The sequence below is a fragment of the Lissotriton vulgaris genome, unplaced genomic scaffold (assembly GCF_964263255.1).
Source record: "Lissotriton vulgaris unplaced genomic scaffold, aLisVul1.2 SCAFFOLD_848, whole genome shotgun sequence".
NCBI lineage: Eukaryota > Metazoa > Chordata > Amphibia > Caudata > Salamandridae > Lissotriton > Lissotriton vulgaris.
This window is the reverse complement of record NW_028245995.1, coordinates 119,591-137,056: the sequence shown is the minus strand read 5'-3', so window position 1 is coordinate 137,056 and position 17,466 is coordinate 119,591. Positions and strand designations below refer to the sequence as shown.

At 52.0% G+C, this 17,466-nt stretch overlaps 1 protein-coding gene across 1 annotated transcript in view; it reads right to left on the bottom strand.

Annotated features, from left to right (window-relative positions):
- Positions 1–492: 492 nt before the first annotated feature.
- The window catches only part of APOC2 (apolipoprotein C2), a 47,522-nt gene continuing 30,548 nt past the window's right edge, over positions 493–17,466 (bottom strand). Inside the window, exon 4 of the mRNA XM_086949240.1 lies at positions 493–707. Within this exon, the coding sequence (XP_086805366.1) occupies positions 620–707 (88 nt within the window). The 3' untranslated portion in view covers positions 493–619. The remainder of the gene's footprint in view (positions 708–17,466) is intronic.

The window sequence follows — 17,466 nt, the reverse complement described above, 5'->3', positions numbered from 1 at the left end:
CCTCAGTGCTGCTGTGTGAGTGAAATCATCCTCAGTGTTGCTGTGTGAGTGAAGTCCCTCAGTGTTGCTGTGTGAGAGAAGTCATCCTCAGTGCTGCTGTGTGAGTGAAGTCCCTCAGTGTTGCTGTGTGAGTGAAGTTCTCCTCAGTGTTGCTGTGTGAGTGAAGTCGTCCTCAGTGCTGCTGTGTGAGTGAAGTCGTCCTCAGTGCTGCTGTGTGAGTGAAGTCATCCTCAGTGTTGCTGTGTGAGTGAAGTCCCTCAGTGTTGCTGTGTGAGAGAAGTCATCCTCAGTGCTGCTGTGTGAGTGAAGTCCCTCAGTGTTGCTGTGTGAGTGAAGTTCTCCTCAGTGTTGCTGTGTGAGTGAAGTCATCCTCAGTGTTGCTGTGTGAGTGAAGTCCCTCAGTGTTATTTTCAGCATGCGTCTGGAGTTCCCCTGGTTCCTCAGTGCCAGGTACCTCACTGGCCCTGACCCCCACAAACACACACACACATCTGATAAAAGAATTCTCTTTATTTGTTTTAGACAAGGGGGCTCAGAAACATATGGACATCTCTCAAGCAGTAGGTGAATGGGGCGGTGCTGGGTGGCGCCCCCAGCTGGCAGCTGCCCGTCTCACACGTCACGCCCCCTGCCACATGTGGTAAATCTGGTCGGACAGGATGTTGGTGTAGGTCCCCACAGCAGTGCTTCCTTTATTGTACATCTCCCTGCAAGGAAAGAGAGCGGAAACATTATACAGCATTACCGCACCGCAAGAAGCACAGAGGCAGCATTGCCCGCAGGTGACACCGTAGAAATCCCCAACACAAAAACACTTTAAAAGTGGTGCGGTGCAGGGTACCCCATTGTTTGTAGCACATGAAGAGCTAGGAATGGTCTTCCTCTCAGAAGTGGTGGCATTTTCCCCCTATCGCAATAGGTGAACATCTGGAACAAGAAGGAAAATGCCCTTAGTAAGGAAGTTTTAGGGGATTGTCTCCCTCGATCAGGTGAATCGTATTTGTTTAAGAACATTTGAGAACGCCTCTCCAGCCTGGGAAGGGCAGATTTATTTGAGAACCCAGAGGAAGTTTGTAGTAGGGATATGAGCTGGGTGAAGGAGAACCTTCTTACGAAGTGTGTGTAGGCGAGCAGAAGTGGAGCTGAGGAAGACTAGTGTATGTAGGGGTAAACAACCTTTACAACGCAGTCATTACATCGCACTACATTTACAATGCAGTTATTACATCGCAACATTCTTTACAACGCATGTCACTACAACGCATGTCATTACAACGCATTTCACTACAACGCAGTCATTACATTGCATGTCATTACAAAACATACCATTACAATGCATAGTACCCATACACTATCCAGCACATACCCTACTGTTGCACCCCCTGGAGTTAGAATAGTAATTTTTACCCCTACACTATCCAATACTTACCTTAAACGCAATGTAATGGTATGCGTTGTAATGGTAGTTTCTAAAATTGCGTTGTAGTGGCATGCAATGTAATGGAGTGCGTTGTAAAGGATGTTGCGAATTAAAAACTGCATTGTAAAGGCATGCATTGTATATCTAAGCATTGTATTGTCATACATTCGTATGTAGGTACCATTTGTTGAAAGCTGGGCCATCAATCGAACCCTGTCTTGCATGGATTGAAAGTATCCATGACTGTTTTTTATTGACTCGATTTTGATAGCATCTTATCCGTTTCCTCCGGGCCATCCTCGAGGGGTTTGCAGAGGGCACTGCCTCTACCCTGTGTCTGCGACCGAAGGTCTCCACAGGATATGATGCATTTTTTAATGTTCTGTCGTTTTTATGAGGTTCCCAGAAAGTCGTTTATCACTTCTCGTCTTTAAAAAAAACAGTTTTAGTCTAGTTAGACCTGCTTTTATTTCTTTACAACTGCTTTCTAGCCTTTCGGTGTTGCATGCTCTTAGCTTGTCAAGGGCTGCCATTAATCCAGCTGTGATGAACCCTCAGGGCCAACTCCCTGACACCGCGGTAATAGGGATTCGGTTTCAATGGGGTTCGCAGCAACAATTTTGTATCTTTTGAGATTGTGATGGACGTTTTTATAGCACCTGATATAGTTCCCACGATTCATTCTGTATTTATGGAGCCCCAACGAGGTCTCTTCCGCAACTTGGACTTCCCTGTGCTTGATATAGATTTTTTAATGTGTGTTTTTGACTATTGTCTTTTTCCTTGTAAAAACCGAAAAAAGTGTTATGGAAGGAAGGTGTTGTGGTGTTTGTGGTGCAAGATGGTGGGACGGTGGTGTGGGGTCATAAACACACAAGGAATCGAGGGGAGGGGCCCAGCCGGTGACGTTCTACCCCCTGTCTGACCTGAACCTTACAAAACATGCGCCTGGTCCATAAAGGTAAGAAGCGAGCTGCACATACATGTGTGGCTCTGTGTGGGGCAGGGTGTATCTAGCTGTCGGGAGAGAACTCTTGATGGACGAGACCCTCACTCACCCCTCACTCGCTCCATCATTGGTCCCTCCTCACCCCTCACTCGCTTCATCATTGGTCCCTCCTCACCCCTCACTCGCTTCATCATTGGTCCCTCCTCACCCCTCACTCGCTCCATCATTGGTCTCTCCTCGCCCCTCACTCGCTCCATCATTGGTCCCTCCTCACCCCTCACTCGCTCCATCATTGGCCCCTCCTCACCCCTCACTCGCTCCATCATTGGTCCCTCCTCACCCCTCACTCGCTTCATCATTGGTCCCTCCTCACCCCTCACTCGCTCCATCATTGGTCCCTCCTCACCCCTCACTCGCTTCATCATGGGTTCCCTCCTCACCCCTCACTCGCTTCATCATGGGTTCCCTCCTCACCCCTCACTCGCTCCATCATTGGTCCCTCCTCACCCCTCACTCGCTCCATCATTGGTCCCTCCTCACCCCTCACTCGCTCCATCGCTCCATCATTGGTCCCTCCTCACCCCTCACTCGCTCCATCATTGGTCCCTCCTCACCCCTCACTCGCTCCATCATTGGTCCCTCCTCACCCCTCACTCGCTCCATCGCTCCATCATTGGTCCCTATTGGTCCCTCCTCACCCCTCACTCGCTCCATCATTGGTCCCTCCTCACCCCTCACTCGCTCCATCATTGGTCCCTCCTCACCCCTCACTCGCTCCATCATTGGCCCCTCCTCACCCCTCACTCGCTCCATCATTGGTCCCTCCTCGCCCCTCACTCGCTCCATCATTGGTCCCTCCTCGCCCCTCACTCGCTCCATCATTGGTCCCTCCTCGCCCCTCACTCGCTCCATCATTGGTCCCTCCTCGCCCCGAGGCCGCAGGGTCCTCGATGCGGGCTGCCGCTCCCCGGAGTAGGGGCTGAGGTGTGTTTGGGAAACTGAGAGCACTAGTGAAGAGCGAGTGAAGGGCAGAATGCCTGATACGTCGACGGCCCGGATATGTTGTGGGTCCACCATCGGTCGATCAGAGGCACCGCCGACCACCGCACTGACCCCTTCAGATGTGCGATAGTGGTGTCACCCATGTGGACTCTTCTTTTCATGATGGACACCTCAGCCCCGCCCCTCTCTTAGGGGAAGGGCAGACCACCCCAAGGACCCTGTGGCGTTGGTGTGAGAGGGCACCAAATGATGAAGCATGCCACCCTCGGGTGAGGGTTCTGAACCCCTGATGAAGCATGCCACCCTCGGGTGAGGGTTCAGAACCCCTGATGAAGCATGCCACCCTCAGGTGAAGGTTCAGAACTCCTGATGAAGCATGCCACTGTCGGTGAGGGTTCAGAACCCCTGATGAAGCATGCCACCCTCGGGTGAGGGTTCAGAACTCATGATGAAGCATGCCACCCTCGGGTGAGGGTTCAGAACCCCTGATGAAGCATGCCACCCTCGGGTGAGGGTTCAGAACTCCTGATGAAGCATGCCACCCTCGGGTGAGGGTTCAGAACCCCTGATGAAGCATGCCACCCTCGGGTGAGGGTTCTGAACCCATGATGAAGCATGCCACCCTTGGGTGAGGGTTCTGAACCCCTGATGAAGCATGCCACCCTCGGGTGAGGGTTCAGAACCCATGATGAAGCATGCCACCCTTGGGTGAGGGTTCTGAACCCCTGATGAAGCATGCCACCCTCGGGTGAGGGTTCAGAACCCATGATGAAGCATGCCACCCTCGGGTGAGGGTTCAGAACTCCTGATGAAGCATGCCACCCTCGGGTGAGGGTTCTGAACCCATGATGAAGCATGCCACCCTTGGGTGAGGGTTCTGAACCCCTGATGAAGCATGCCACCCTCGGGTGAGGGTTCAGAACCCCTGATGAAGCATGCCACCCTCGGGTGAGGGTTCAGAACTCATGATGAAGCATGCCACCCTCGGGTGAGGGTTCAGAACCCCTGATGAAGCATGCCACCCTCGGGTGAGGGTTCAGAACTCCTGATGAAGCATGCCACCCTCGGGTGAGGGTTCAGAACCCCTGATGAAGCATGCCACCCTCGGGTGAGGGTTCTGAACCCATGATGAAGCATGCCACCCTTGGGTGAGGGTTCTGAACCCCTGATGAAGCATGCCACCCTCGGGTGAGGGTTCAGAACCCATGATGAAGCATGCCACCCTTGGGTGAGGGTTCTGAACCCCTGATGAAGCATGCCACCCTCGGGTGAGGGTTCAGAACCCATGATGAAGCATGCCACCCTCGGGTGAGGGTTCAGAACTCCTGATGAAGCATGCCACCCTCGGGTGAGGGTTCTGAACCCATGATGAAGCATGCCACCCTTGGGTGAGGGTTCTGAACCCCTGATGAAGCATGCCACCCTCGGGTGAGGGTTCAGAACCCATGATGAAGCATGCCACCCTCGGGTGAGGGTTCTGAACCCCTGATGAAGCATGCCACCCTCGGGTGAGGGTTATGAACCCATGATGAAGCATGCCACCCTCGGGTGAGGGTTCTGAACCCAGGATGAAGCATGCCACCCTCGGGTGAGGGTTCAGAACCCATGATGAAGCTTGCCACCCTCGGGTGAGGGTTCTGAACCCCTGATGAAGCATGCCACCCTCGGGTGAGGGTTCTGAACCCCTGATGAAGCATGCCACCCTCGGGTGAGGGTTATGAACCCATGATGAAGCATGTCACCCTCGGGTGCGGGTTCAGAACCCCTGATAAAGCTTGCCACCCTCGGGTGAGGGTTATGAACCCATGATGAAGCATGCCACCCTCGGGTGTGGGTTCAGAACCCCTGATGAAGCTTGCCACCCTCGGGTGAGGGTTCAGAACCCCTGATGAAGCATGCCACCCTCGGGTGAGGGTTCTGAACCCATGATGAAGCATGCCACCCTCGGTTGAGGGTTCAGAAAACCTGATGAAGCATGCCATCCTCAGGTGAGGGTTCAAAACCCCTGATGAAGCATGCCACCCTCGGGTGAGGGTTCAGAACCCATGATGAAGCTTGGCACCCTCGGGTGAGGGTTCTGAACCCAGGATGAAGCATGCCACCTTCAAATGAGGGTTCAGAACCCCTGATGAAGCATGCCACCCTCGGGGGAGGGTTCAGAACCCCTGATGAAGCATGCCACCCTCGGGTGAGGGTTCTGAACCCCTGATGAAGCATGCCACCCTCGGGTGAGAGTTCTGAACCCATGATGAAGCATGCCACCCTTGGGTGAGGGTTCAGAACCCCTGAGGAAGCATGCCACCCTCGGGTGAGGGTTCTGAACCCATGATGAAGCATGCCACCCTCGAGTGAGGGTTCAGAACCCCTGATGAAGCATGCCACCCTCGGGTGAGGGTTCAGAACCCCTGATGAAGCATGCCACCCTTGGGTGAGGGTTCTGAACCCATGATGAAGCATGCCACCCGCGGGTGAGGGTTCTGAACCTATGATGAAGCATGCCACCCTCAGGTGAGGGTTATGAACCCATGATGAAGCATGCCACCCTCGGGTGCGGGTTCAGAACCCCTGATAAAGCTTGCCACCCTCGGGTGAGGGTTATGAACCCATGATGAAGCATGCCACCCTCGGGTGTGGGTTCAGAACCCCTGATGAAGCTTGCCACCCTCGGGTGAGGGTTCAGAACCCCTGATGAAGCATGCCACCCTCGGGTGAGGGTTCTGAACCCATGATGAAGCATGCCACCCTCGGTTGAGGGTTCAGAAAACCTGATGAAGCATGCCATCCTCGGGTGAGGGTTCAGAACCCCTGATGAAGCATGCCACCCTCTGGTGTGGGTTCAGAACCCCTGATGAAGCTTGCCACCCTCGGGTGAGGGTTATGAACCCATGATGAAGCATGCCACCCTTGGGTGCGGGTTCAGAAGCCCTGATGAAGCATGCCACCCTCGGGTGAGGGTTCAGAACTCATGATGAAGCATGCCACCCTCGGGTGAGGGTTCTGAACCCCTGATGAAGCATGCCACCCTCGGGTGAGGGTTCTGAACCCATGATGAAGCATGCCACCCTTGGGTGAGGGTTCAGAACCCCTGAGGAAGCATGCCACCCTCGGGTGAGGGTTCTGAACCCCTGATGAAGCATGTCACCCTCGGGTGAGGGTTCAGAACCCCTGATGAAGCATGCCACCCTGAAGTGAGGGTTCAGAACCCCTGATGAAGCATGCCACCCTGAAGTGAGGGTTCTGAACCCAAGATGAAGCATGCCACCCTCGGTGAGGGTTCAGAACCCCTGATGAAGCATGCCACCCTCGGGTGAGGGTTCAGAACCCCTGATGAAGCATGCCACCATCGGGTGAGGGTTCAGACCCCATGATGAAACATGCCACCCTCGGGTGAGAGTTCAGAACCCCTGATGAAGCATGCCACCCTCGGGTGAGGGTTCAGAACCCCTGATGAAGCATGCCACCCTCGAGTGAGGGTTCTGAACCCATGATGAAGCATGCCACCCTCGGGTGAGGGTTCAGAACCCCTGAGGAAGCATGCCACCTCATCATGTCTGAGCATACCCTTCCACGCTTATGGTGGACAAAACGATTCAGAAAAGTGGGTGGTGATGGACAGAGTATCTGAATTAAGCAGAGTACTCCTACCCAGTCAACAGATCAGGGCTTGATCCATCACTGTTTTTTAGCTCACTGCACCATCCCAGCTCAGAACCTGGCTACATGCAAATTAGTCTGTCCCTGGCCCAGTGCGCCCACCACCCCCTTTTCTGAATCGTTTTGTCCACCATAAGCGTGGAAGGGTATGCTCAGATGTGAGTCCCTTGCTCATTGCACCATCAGGATTCAAGCAAGCCGAGCCGAAGACGGCTGTAATGCCAGAAACCGGTCCCCGGAAGCTTGTTTCCTTTCCAGTATAAGAATTGGCTTGGTAGTTTGGTCTGCCCTGTTCCCATGGTGCACTGGGCCAGGGACAGACTAATTTGCATGTAGCCAGGTTCTGAGCTGGGATGGTGCAGTAAGCTAAAAAACGGTGATGGATCAAGCCCTTATCTGTTGACTGGGTAGGAGTACTCTGTTTAATTCAGATACTCTGTCCATCACCACCCCCTTTTCTGAACACACAGAGCTTGACCTCCCCAGCCTGTTAGCATGTAAATGAATCACATCAGCCTTGATTCGCTTTTGCTTTTGCTCACATCCTACCGCCGCCTTGCCAAACCTGTAACTGTGCAGCCCGGGCGCTGCACCGACCGCATAACGACTGGGGGACTCCACTTCCCAGAGTCCCCTCGAGGCGCCTGACGCGAGCGTCACTCCTTCAGTGCCAGGGGGCGCGTTCATAACCGGATCGGGGCTCACGCAGCGCGGGACGCGCGTGGCCGAAGCCCGGGCCAAGGGCGGGCCCATCTGAGCCCGTCCGATACCTGACAAGGCCGGGCTGGGCAACATCTCTTGGCCTTTCTGCCCAGGATCTCCAATATTGGTAAGAACAAAAACCCACTGTAACAAATGTCTGTTCAAAGTTCCGCTTAAAAAAAAAATGGGAAAGAGAAAATTAGCTTTGAACAAAGTGAAGTCTGCGGGGAAAACAGCGTCCATTACAAACTATCTTAAAAGAGCTATGGGAACTTTAAATGACGAGATAGTTCAAGTAGAAGAAGAACTGGCGGCAACTAAAACAGCTTTAAATGTTGCAGAAAGGGGATTGAAAATGATACTGGAGGATCATGTTCAGGATGATAACTCTGGCCCAGAGAACATTGAGGATGGAGTTCAAGATCACGAGCAAGGAAATTATAATAAGCAAAGTGACGGCACAATAGCGTTAAAGCTAATACTCGGAAAGTTGCAGGCCCACGTGTACTATACTCCTCATTGGAAATTTCCACAGTGTCTGATGTACCCGATCACTCATCACCACCGGCTAAAAAGAGCAAACAACACTCTATTTTGGCAAAGACCAGCCCTAAGCCTAACCCCAAGAAATCTAAACCTAAAAGAGGAAAAAATGTAAATCTTGAAAAAAGGGGTACCGGGACTGGGGCTAGAGTTTTGGACAAATCACAAAATATGTCTGGTATTGATACCCTTATTAGGAAACTGCATGGGAAAATGTATTCAATAGAACGGCGCATTATGTCTGAAATTTAAACAGTACAAAAGGATCTTTGCCACCTTACTGAACTGATCATAGACTTTAAGAAACAAAACATCAGCAGACCATGCTTAGAAGCTGTGCCAACAAGAGATGTTGTTAAACAAGCAACAGCGGCCATAAGTAAAGCAACTGACAATGAAACAGGGAAGATGTTCTCTGAAAAACACCCTGTGAACTATGAGGTGGGGTCGCCAGGTTTATCTAGCCAGAGTATAAATGGTAAAGGGACAAAAAGGTATCCTTAAACAAGTCTTATCAATGATCCCGGTTCAGAAATGTATCGCCAGCCAAAGAAGTCCCCGGGGGTTACTTTGAATTCACCCCCACAGGCCACCCCCTATGTCACGGTTTTAGAAGATGTTCCTCGACTAGCCGAAAATTGCACTGGAGTATGGGGATCTTTGAAAAACCGTGTGGTTCATTGGTTTTCTGTTAATACCCATTGTAACACTGGATTTCTATCTCGGGAAATAACAATGCTTAGGAGAGTGGGTCGGGTGGGTAGTACAGAAAAAAGTCGCGAGGGTGATTGTATTGTAGTAAATTTTCGACTTCCGGAGCTGGTGGCTCGCTTGTTAGATGAGATTGCTATGAAACAAAGATGGTCTAGAGAAAATGTACATAAAACAATTCTTGCAGTATCCCTCGGCTATTTCTATAGACCTAACACAGAGCGATACCCAGAATCCTACAGGGCACGATATTGCACTGACAATGATATAATCCCACTCATGACAAATAGATTTGAACCTCTACGATGTTGTAGTGGGGTAGACTGACTACCTTTAAATTCCATACCATTTGATGAGCCTCAGTCGCCTGTAAGAATCTTGGAAGGCACAGCGGTACTACCGTCCTTAGATGTACTTCGCCTGGAAGAAAAGAAATCTCCTCCCCCCACTAGTCTTAAGAATATGTCAGTTGAACGTAACCTCTCCCTCCACCTTCCGAGCACAGAAGTTGCGATAGTGACCGAAAATATATTATTTGGCACTAATAAGGTACCTGTCTCGTCTAGTAATTGCTTCCGAGACAATAAGGTAGATTGTCAATCACTGGGATTGTTACAATTCCTTTCGTGGAATGTAGCAGGGATCAAAAGTAAATTATCTGAACCATTGTGGTTAAATAGCATACATAATTGAAATTTGATTTTGATTCAGAAAACTTGGCTTACAAAACCGTTCCATGAAAATGGTTTTAAAACCTTCTTTACTAAAGCAATTCCATCTAAGGCTGAAAGAGCCAGCGGAGGTTTGGCTATACTGCTCTCTGTAACGTCCCCTTTGACCCGAAAGAAAAGTTTTACCAACTCACAATATTTCCAGTTTTTAATATTTAGTGTAAATGGAAAGAAAAACATTGTAGTGGTCAACTTCTACAACAACATTTTTAAAAACACTAGAGCAGGTATAATAACAACCTTGCTTGAAGAGGAACTTGATATTTTTTTGAATAGGCTGGTGGGTGACTATGTTTGGATATGGGGCGGAGATTTTAATACAGAATACTCTAATGCGCCGATAATGGATCAATGTGGCCACATGGATGACTAAGGGGATCAAATTACCCATTTTTTACATACCCCTATGGTGAATCAAATAATTATGTGATGTATAAATATGGGCTGGAAGCAATGAAGTTGGGTGACAATGAAGGAGTTAATGACATATACACTTATGAGGGGGCTAGATCTTCATCTTGTATTGATCACTTTTTGATATCTAGAAATAGTAGGCGTTTTGTGAACGATTGTTCTATTGAACATAGCTTATTAAGCGATCACCACCCTATATGGTTAACATTAAAATCAAGTTTATACCTCACGGAAGAACAATGCACAGTGGCTGCTAACATACGAGCTCATGGCGAAAATGGGACTTCTATTAAATGGGCAGGCGTTAATCCTGTTCTTTTTATGGAAAATTTGATTGGGAAAAGCGACTGCGACATTAAAATCTGTTTAAATGAATCTTCTGGTAATGTCGAAATCATTACTGCTTTTAATATTATCACAATGGGTATAGATAAAACATTGAGATCAAGAATTAAGAGACAAAGGAATAATAAGGTTTTCTGTCCACGATGGTTTAACCAGGAATGTTCGAAATTGAATAGAGCCCTGAAGGATGAACTGAAAGTTAAACCTAGAAATGGTGAAAAGATTAGAAACCTTGAAAAAAGTTACAAACAAGCTTTACAGGCCAGGAAAATAGAGATAAGAGAGATGCTTGGGTAAACCTGGTCAAGTCAGCCGAAATCAAACATTCTACCCTCTTCTGGAAAACCATAGATCAACCCCTTTTTAAAGATGATTATTCGGTCGGAATCGATACTGTGGTGTCTCCAGAGGATTGGTTCTTATACTTTGAGGGAATTTTTAACCCCACTGAATGTTGTATTAACAAGGGCAAGGATGGAAATGTCATCTTGTTAACTTTTGGAAAGATTGATATAATCACTGTTGAGGAGAATAGAACTGCCCTTCAAGATAGTGCAAGGGCGAAGGCGGCCGGCCCAGACGGGGTCTCGATAGATATTTTTAAATGCAACACTTATTTTTGGTGCCCCATTTTATTAACATTTTTAAACGCTGTTACTAATGGGCCGTTGCCCGCAACAAGGGTTGAAAGTGTGATTATCCCAATTTTCAAAAAGGGCAACAGAGCGATGGCCAAATGTTACCGAACGATTCCCTGCTCGACTGCACGTTCAAACTTATGGGCAGAATCTTACTTGCCAGGCTGGAGTGTTGGGTGATGGAGGGAAACATATTAACTGAAACCCAATATGGCTTCAGAAAAGGAATCAGAACGGTTGAACAATGTATAAATTTGGAGTTTATCATAGGAAAATATACCCGTGCAAAGGAGGGTTCCCTCCACCTATGCTTTGTCGATCTTTCCAGCGCGTTTGATTCAGTGAACCATACTATGTTATGGCAAACGCTGGAAGGGATGGGCGCTCCAACTAATATCATTCGTCTCTTGTCTCAAATTTATGTCCATTTAACATCTAAGATACGATATGGACCAACAGGGGAATGCACAACGCGCTTTAAAGTTACAAGAGGGATTAGACAAGATTGCGTTCTCGCACCACTTTTATGTTCATTACATATTAATGGAGTTGATTCTTTGCTACAGGGTGTTACCGCTGATGCCCCTATTGTAGGTAAACGCGTAACAACTATTTTATTTTACGCAGACGATGTAGTCCTGATTTTCAGGACTGCAGACGGTCTTCAGCTTCTGATTGATGATTTTACCAAGTTTATGACTGATAAAGACCTAGCAATTAATCGATCTAAAACTCTGGTTATGACTTGTGGGAAATGTAAAACTAAACAGAGTACCCACTTCATAAATGGTGCACCCATTGAGAGGACCACTACCTTTTTATATTTAGGATTACTTTTTACTGTAAAGGTACCTGGAATGCACATATTAACCTAAGCAAATTGAAATTTTTAAGGACAAGTGAGGCTATATTTAGATTCTCACAAAATATAGGTAATAAGCCTGTGAGAGAGATTTTAAAACTTTATGGGAGCAAATGTGTTTCTGGGGTATGCTATGGTGCGCCCTTTGGGGAATGGCAGATACCTCCATATTGCAAATAATGGGAAATATATTTTTGCATAGGGTGTTGTCGGTCCCTAATTCTACTGCTACCTATACTGTCCATAGAGGTACAGATGTCCCCTTTATAAGCGATTTGATTAGTGTATTGACCATCAACTTATGGCATCAAATTTGGACAAAGGAAGAAACTTATTTTACCAAGGAAATAATATATGATTGTCTCAGACTGGATCACTCGAAGAAGATACCATGGTTAAAATATGTCCATGATCTTCTGATCGAGTGCGATGTGAAAGTTGTTTTTAAAGACCCACCGACCATGGAGAACTATAGTAAGGGGAGCTTAAAAAGAAACTCCTTGGGTCTAGGAAGATAAAAAGGGAGGCAGGGCTATGCACTAAACCTAATGTTAGATCATTTAGCGAAGGGCCCTTTTGATTAGGCACTCAACCTTATCTTATATTCATTAGGAATACCCAACACAGATTTTATCTGACTAGACTAAGGCTCTGTTAGACGGACCGGGAGGGTCGGCCGAGGATAAGGGGAGCGGTCTCCAGGGAGAGCCGACTCCAGTGACCGTACAGACAAGTAACTTCCCCCCCACAGACGGACACCACACAAGGGTAAGGTTCAACGAGATTTTATAGGCGATTCTTAAAGTACGATAAAATGGTACAAGGAGGTCTGGACTCCGGGGTCCCCTCGATTCTGGTCTCTGGTTTGGGGAAAGGGTAGCGGGACAGTCTTGGTTACCAAAAGATGGAAATAGCTCTCAATCCTCGAGCTCGGCGTTCTAGATGATCGGGCCGCGGCGGAGCCAGCAGGTCCCGAGATGGACGAAGGAAGCGACGGTCCGCGGCGGAGCCAGCAGGTCCCGATGAAGATGATGGTTGCAAACGGTCCGCGGCCACGCCAGCAGGTCCCGACGACGATGAAGGATTACGAAGGTTACGAAGGTTGCGGCAGCACCAGCAGGCAGGGCGATGGTGCACAAGGCAGAGCTACGGCAGCGCCAGTAGTCCGTCAAGGATGAGTTCTTCTTTACGTCTCTCGACTCCAAGATACAACTGCCTTCCTGCTCTGGAGCTGCCCCAGTTATAGGGCTGGTGTTCTTTGATGTCCGGACCCTCGCACTTGGAGGTCGGGAGGTCCGGGATGGGGGAGTCCAGACACCCAGCAGGGGGGTGGGGCCAGCGCCCGGGGAGGCGATGGGCGAGCGGCACTTGGCGGGGAGAGCCATCGACACCTCTTTCTCCCATTGACTTGCCAAGTAGCCCGCTCACCTCCTGGGTGGATGGTGGTGCCGGGATGTCTGAGGCCTGGCCAGGCCCAGGGTTGAGGTCGATCGGGGGCCAGGCGGCCTCGTGGTGGAGTGTCCAAGATGGCGCCCAGGATGGGCGCGCGGGCCAGCAGTGGATCGGGTCCACGAGGTCGATATGTTCGAAGGCAGGGGTCCCTGAGGGGACGGAGGACGTGCAATGGTGGTGTGTGGTACCTGTGTGACCGGGCTCGGGCCGGGTTGGGCCGGGGGAGAGCGGCCCTTCATGTGGCCTGTCCAACATGCGTCCCCCCCAGCTGAAGGCGGGGAGAGTTACCCATCCTCTTGGGGACTCTCCTCGTCGAGGCGGAAGAACCGGGACAGGCCATCTGCGTTGGCGTGATCCGGCCCAGGCCGGTGTTCAACTGTGAAGTCCATCCCTTGTAGGGAGATGGACCAACGTAGTAACTTCGGGTTTTCCCCCCGCATCTGCATCAGCCACTGCAGGGGTCGGTGATCGGTCTGCACCCGAAAGTGTGTGCCAAAGAGGTAGGGCCGGAGCTTCTTGAGGGCCCATACCACAGCGAAGGCCTCCCTCTCTATGGTGCTCCAGCGTTGTTCCCGTGGTAGGAGGCGCCTGCTGATGAAGGCCACTGGCTGATCAAGGCCTTCGGTGTTCACTTGAGACAGGACTGCCCCAATGCCATGGTCGGAGGCATCCGTCTGGACGACGAACTCCCGGTTGTAGTCGGGGGCCTGGAGCACCGGGGCGGAACACATGGCGGCTTTCAATTGTTCGAATGCTGTTTGGCACTCCGGGGTCCAGTTGACTTTTTTGGGTTGATTTTTTGACGTGAGTTCTGTGAGGGGCCCCACGATAGTACCATAGTCTTTCACGAACCTTCGGTAATAGCCCGTGAGGCCCAGGAAGGCTCGTACCTCGGTCTGGGTGATGGGTGGCTGCCAGGACTGGATGGCGGCAATTTTGAGCTGCAGAGGGGCCACCAGGCCGCTTCCCACCTGGTGCCCGAGGTAGGTCACAGATCCTTGCCCAATTTGACATTTGCTGGCCTTGATCGTGAGGCCAGCTCGCTGAAGGGCTTGTAGCACTGCTCGGAGGTGGTGGAGGTGCTCGGACCAATGGTGGCTGTATACAGCGATGTCGTCTAGGTAGGCGGCACTGAACCCTTCGAGCCCCGCCAGGACCTGATTGACGAGCCGCTGAAATGTTGCTGGGGCATTTTTCATGCCGAAGGGCATGACCTTGAAATGGTAATGCCCATCGGGGGTGGAAAAGGCAGAACGTTCTTGGGCCCGGGGTGTGAGGCCGATTTGCCAGTAGCCCGCCGTCAGGTCGAAAATGCTGAGGTAGCGGGCAGCTCCCATGCGGTCGATTAGTTCATCCGCCCGGGGGATGGGATGTGCGTCTGTTCTGGTGACCGCATTCAAGCCCCGGTAGTCGACGCAGAACCGGAGTTCCGGTGGGGTGCCAGGGGCGGCCGCTTTGGGGACCAGTACTACAGGACTGGCCCAGGGGCTGTCTGAGGGCTTGATGACCCCGAGTGTGAGCATTCTGGCTACCTCTTCCTGGATGCAGGCCCGTACCCGATCTGGCACGCGGTAGGCCCGGTGGCGGATAGGGGGGCTGTCCCCCGTGTCCACATCGTGCACACACCAGGAAGTGACCCCTGGGGTGAGGGAGAACAGGTTGGCGAACTGTGACAGGAGGACTCGACACTCCTGGTGTTGCTCTCGGGCGAGGGCCTCCGAGAGTCGGACCCCATCCACGGAGCCGTCTTTCTCCTGAGTCCGTAGGAGGTCAGGGAGGGGCTCGGAGTCTTCTTCAACCCCATTGTCGGTGGCCATCAGGAGGCCGAGTTCGGAGCGCACAAAGTGGGGTTTCAGTCTGTTAGCGTGGAGGACCCGGAGGGGGTTCCGGGAAGATTCCATGTCGATGAGATAGGTGGCAGGACCCTTGCGCTCGACTACTTTGAAGGGCCCCGTCCACTTGTCTTGCAGGGCGCAGGGTTCGGTGGGGGACATCACCCATACCTGTTGCCCAGGTTCAAATTCGATGGAGGAGGCATTCCGGTCATACCACTTTTTCATGTCCTCTTGACTGGCCTCTAGGTTGGCTTTTGCCAGCTCTCTGAACCGCCGGGTCTGGTTGCGGAGTGTTAGGAGGTACCGGAAGACATCTGGTGGGTTCTTTAGAGGGGGCATCTCCCAGCCCTCTTTGACTAGGCTGAGCGGCCCCCGCACTGGATGTCCATATAGCAGTTCAAACGGGCTGAAGCCCAGGGACTTCTGGGGAACCTCTCGATATGCGAAGAGGAGGCACGGCAGCAGTACATCCTTCTGGCGACGGAGGGGTTCTTCCAACCCCCCGATCATCCCTTTGAGCGTGCGGTTGAACCGCTCAACGAGTCCGTTTCCTTGAGGGTGATAGGGGGTCGTGAATCGGTAGGTAACCCCGCACTGTTGCCAGAGGGACTTCATATATTTAGAAATAAAGTTCGTGCCTCTGTCGCTGACGACTTCTCGGGGGAAGCCCACACGGGAGAAGATCCCCATTAGAGCCCGGCCGACTACCGGGGCTGTCACAGTTCGCAGGGGAACAGCCTCGGGGTAGCGGGTGGCGTGGTCCACTAGCACCAGGATGAACCGATGACCTTGTTTTGTGCGCGGGTCCAGGGGCCCCACGATGTCTATCCCGACCCTCTCGAACGGGGTGGTGACCACGGGAAAAGGTTGCAGGGGGGCTTTTAGTTTGCGGCCGCTCTTTCCACTGGCTTGGCACGTGGGGCAAGATCGGCAATGCTGGTGTACATCGTTCCTCATTTTGGGCCAGAAGAAGTGGGTCACCAGACGACTGTAGGTTTTATCTTGACCCAGGTGTCCCGCCAGGGGGACATCGTGGGCCAGGTTTAGCAGAAAGTCTCTAAAACGGAGGGGCACCACCAGTACTCGGCTGGCCCCCAGCTCCGCGATTCTTTGCTCACTGTACAGCAGGTCATTGTCCCAGTAGACCCAGTGAGTGCCGGAGGTATCCCCTGCGCCTTGGGCGAGCGCTTGCTGGCGGAGTCCCTCGAGGGAGGGACAGGTCTTCTGTTCTTGGCGAAATTGTTCTTGCGTGGGCCCCCCCTCTTGAGGCCACTGGTCGAGGTTAGTGAGGTCTGGAGGTTGAGCTTGTTCTGGGGGGACGTCACGGTCGGTGGTTTCGGCTGGGGCGACCGGAGGCGGTGGCGCCGGCCATTCGGGTTCCTCTGGGCGGGGGCTGGCACGGGCGGCCATGGACCGGGTGGTGACGCACGCCCAGTCCGGGACGCCTAACATCCCCAGGTGTTCTCTTCGTTCTACGGCGGCCCACGGGGAGCTTTCAAGGTCATTCCCCAGGAGGCAGTCTACGGGGGCATCGTCTCGGACCGTGACTTTCAACATGCCGGAGACCCCCCCCATTCGAAAGGGACGCAGGCCATCCGACACAGACTTTCCGAGTTATCGGCTGAACGTACAGGGCAGAGAATGTTCGGTAGATACTGTTCCGGGGTCACCAGGTGACAGCGGACGGCTGTTACACTGGCCCCAGTGTCACGAAGGGCTTCAGCCCGGCGTCCATTGATGCTCACCCATTGGCTGTACTTCTGGGTGTTAGCGGGTAGGGGGACCCGCGGGACCATGTCTTTCCCCCCTAAGCAGGCTAGAGCCATGGCGGCTGGCTCCCATTCCTGATGCTCTTGCTCATATTCTTCTTGCTCCTCGGAGATCTGTTCTTCCCCCAGGGCAGCAGCAGCCACCTGGCGGGGTCTTGGGCTCTGGTACTGTGGGCAATTTGGATCGTTGGCATAGTGGCCGACTCGTTGGCATCGATGGCACGTAACATTGGCTCGGTATCCCGGTCGCGCCGGGGCGCTGCCCCGGTTGGCCGGGGGGGTGGTGCTGACCGCGGGGGCGACCGGAGCGTTGTCTCTTCCGCGTCCTTGGCCTCCTCCTCCTCCTCGGGGACGGTGCTGACCATTGTTGTTCCGGTTCTGTTCGTAGGACCCATTCCGGCCCACTCTGGTGATTTCCCATCGGTCAGCTTCGGCTGCG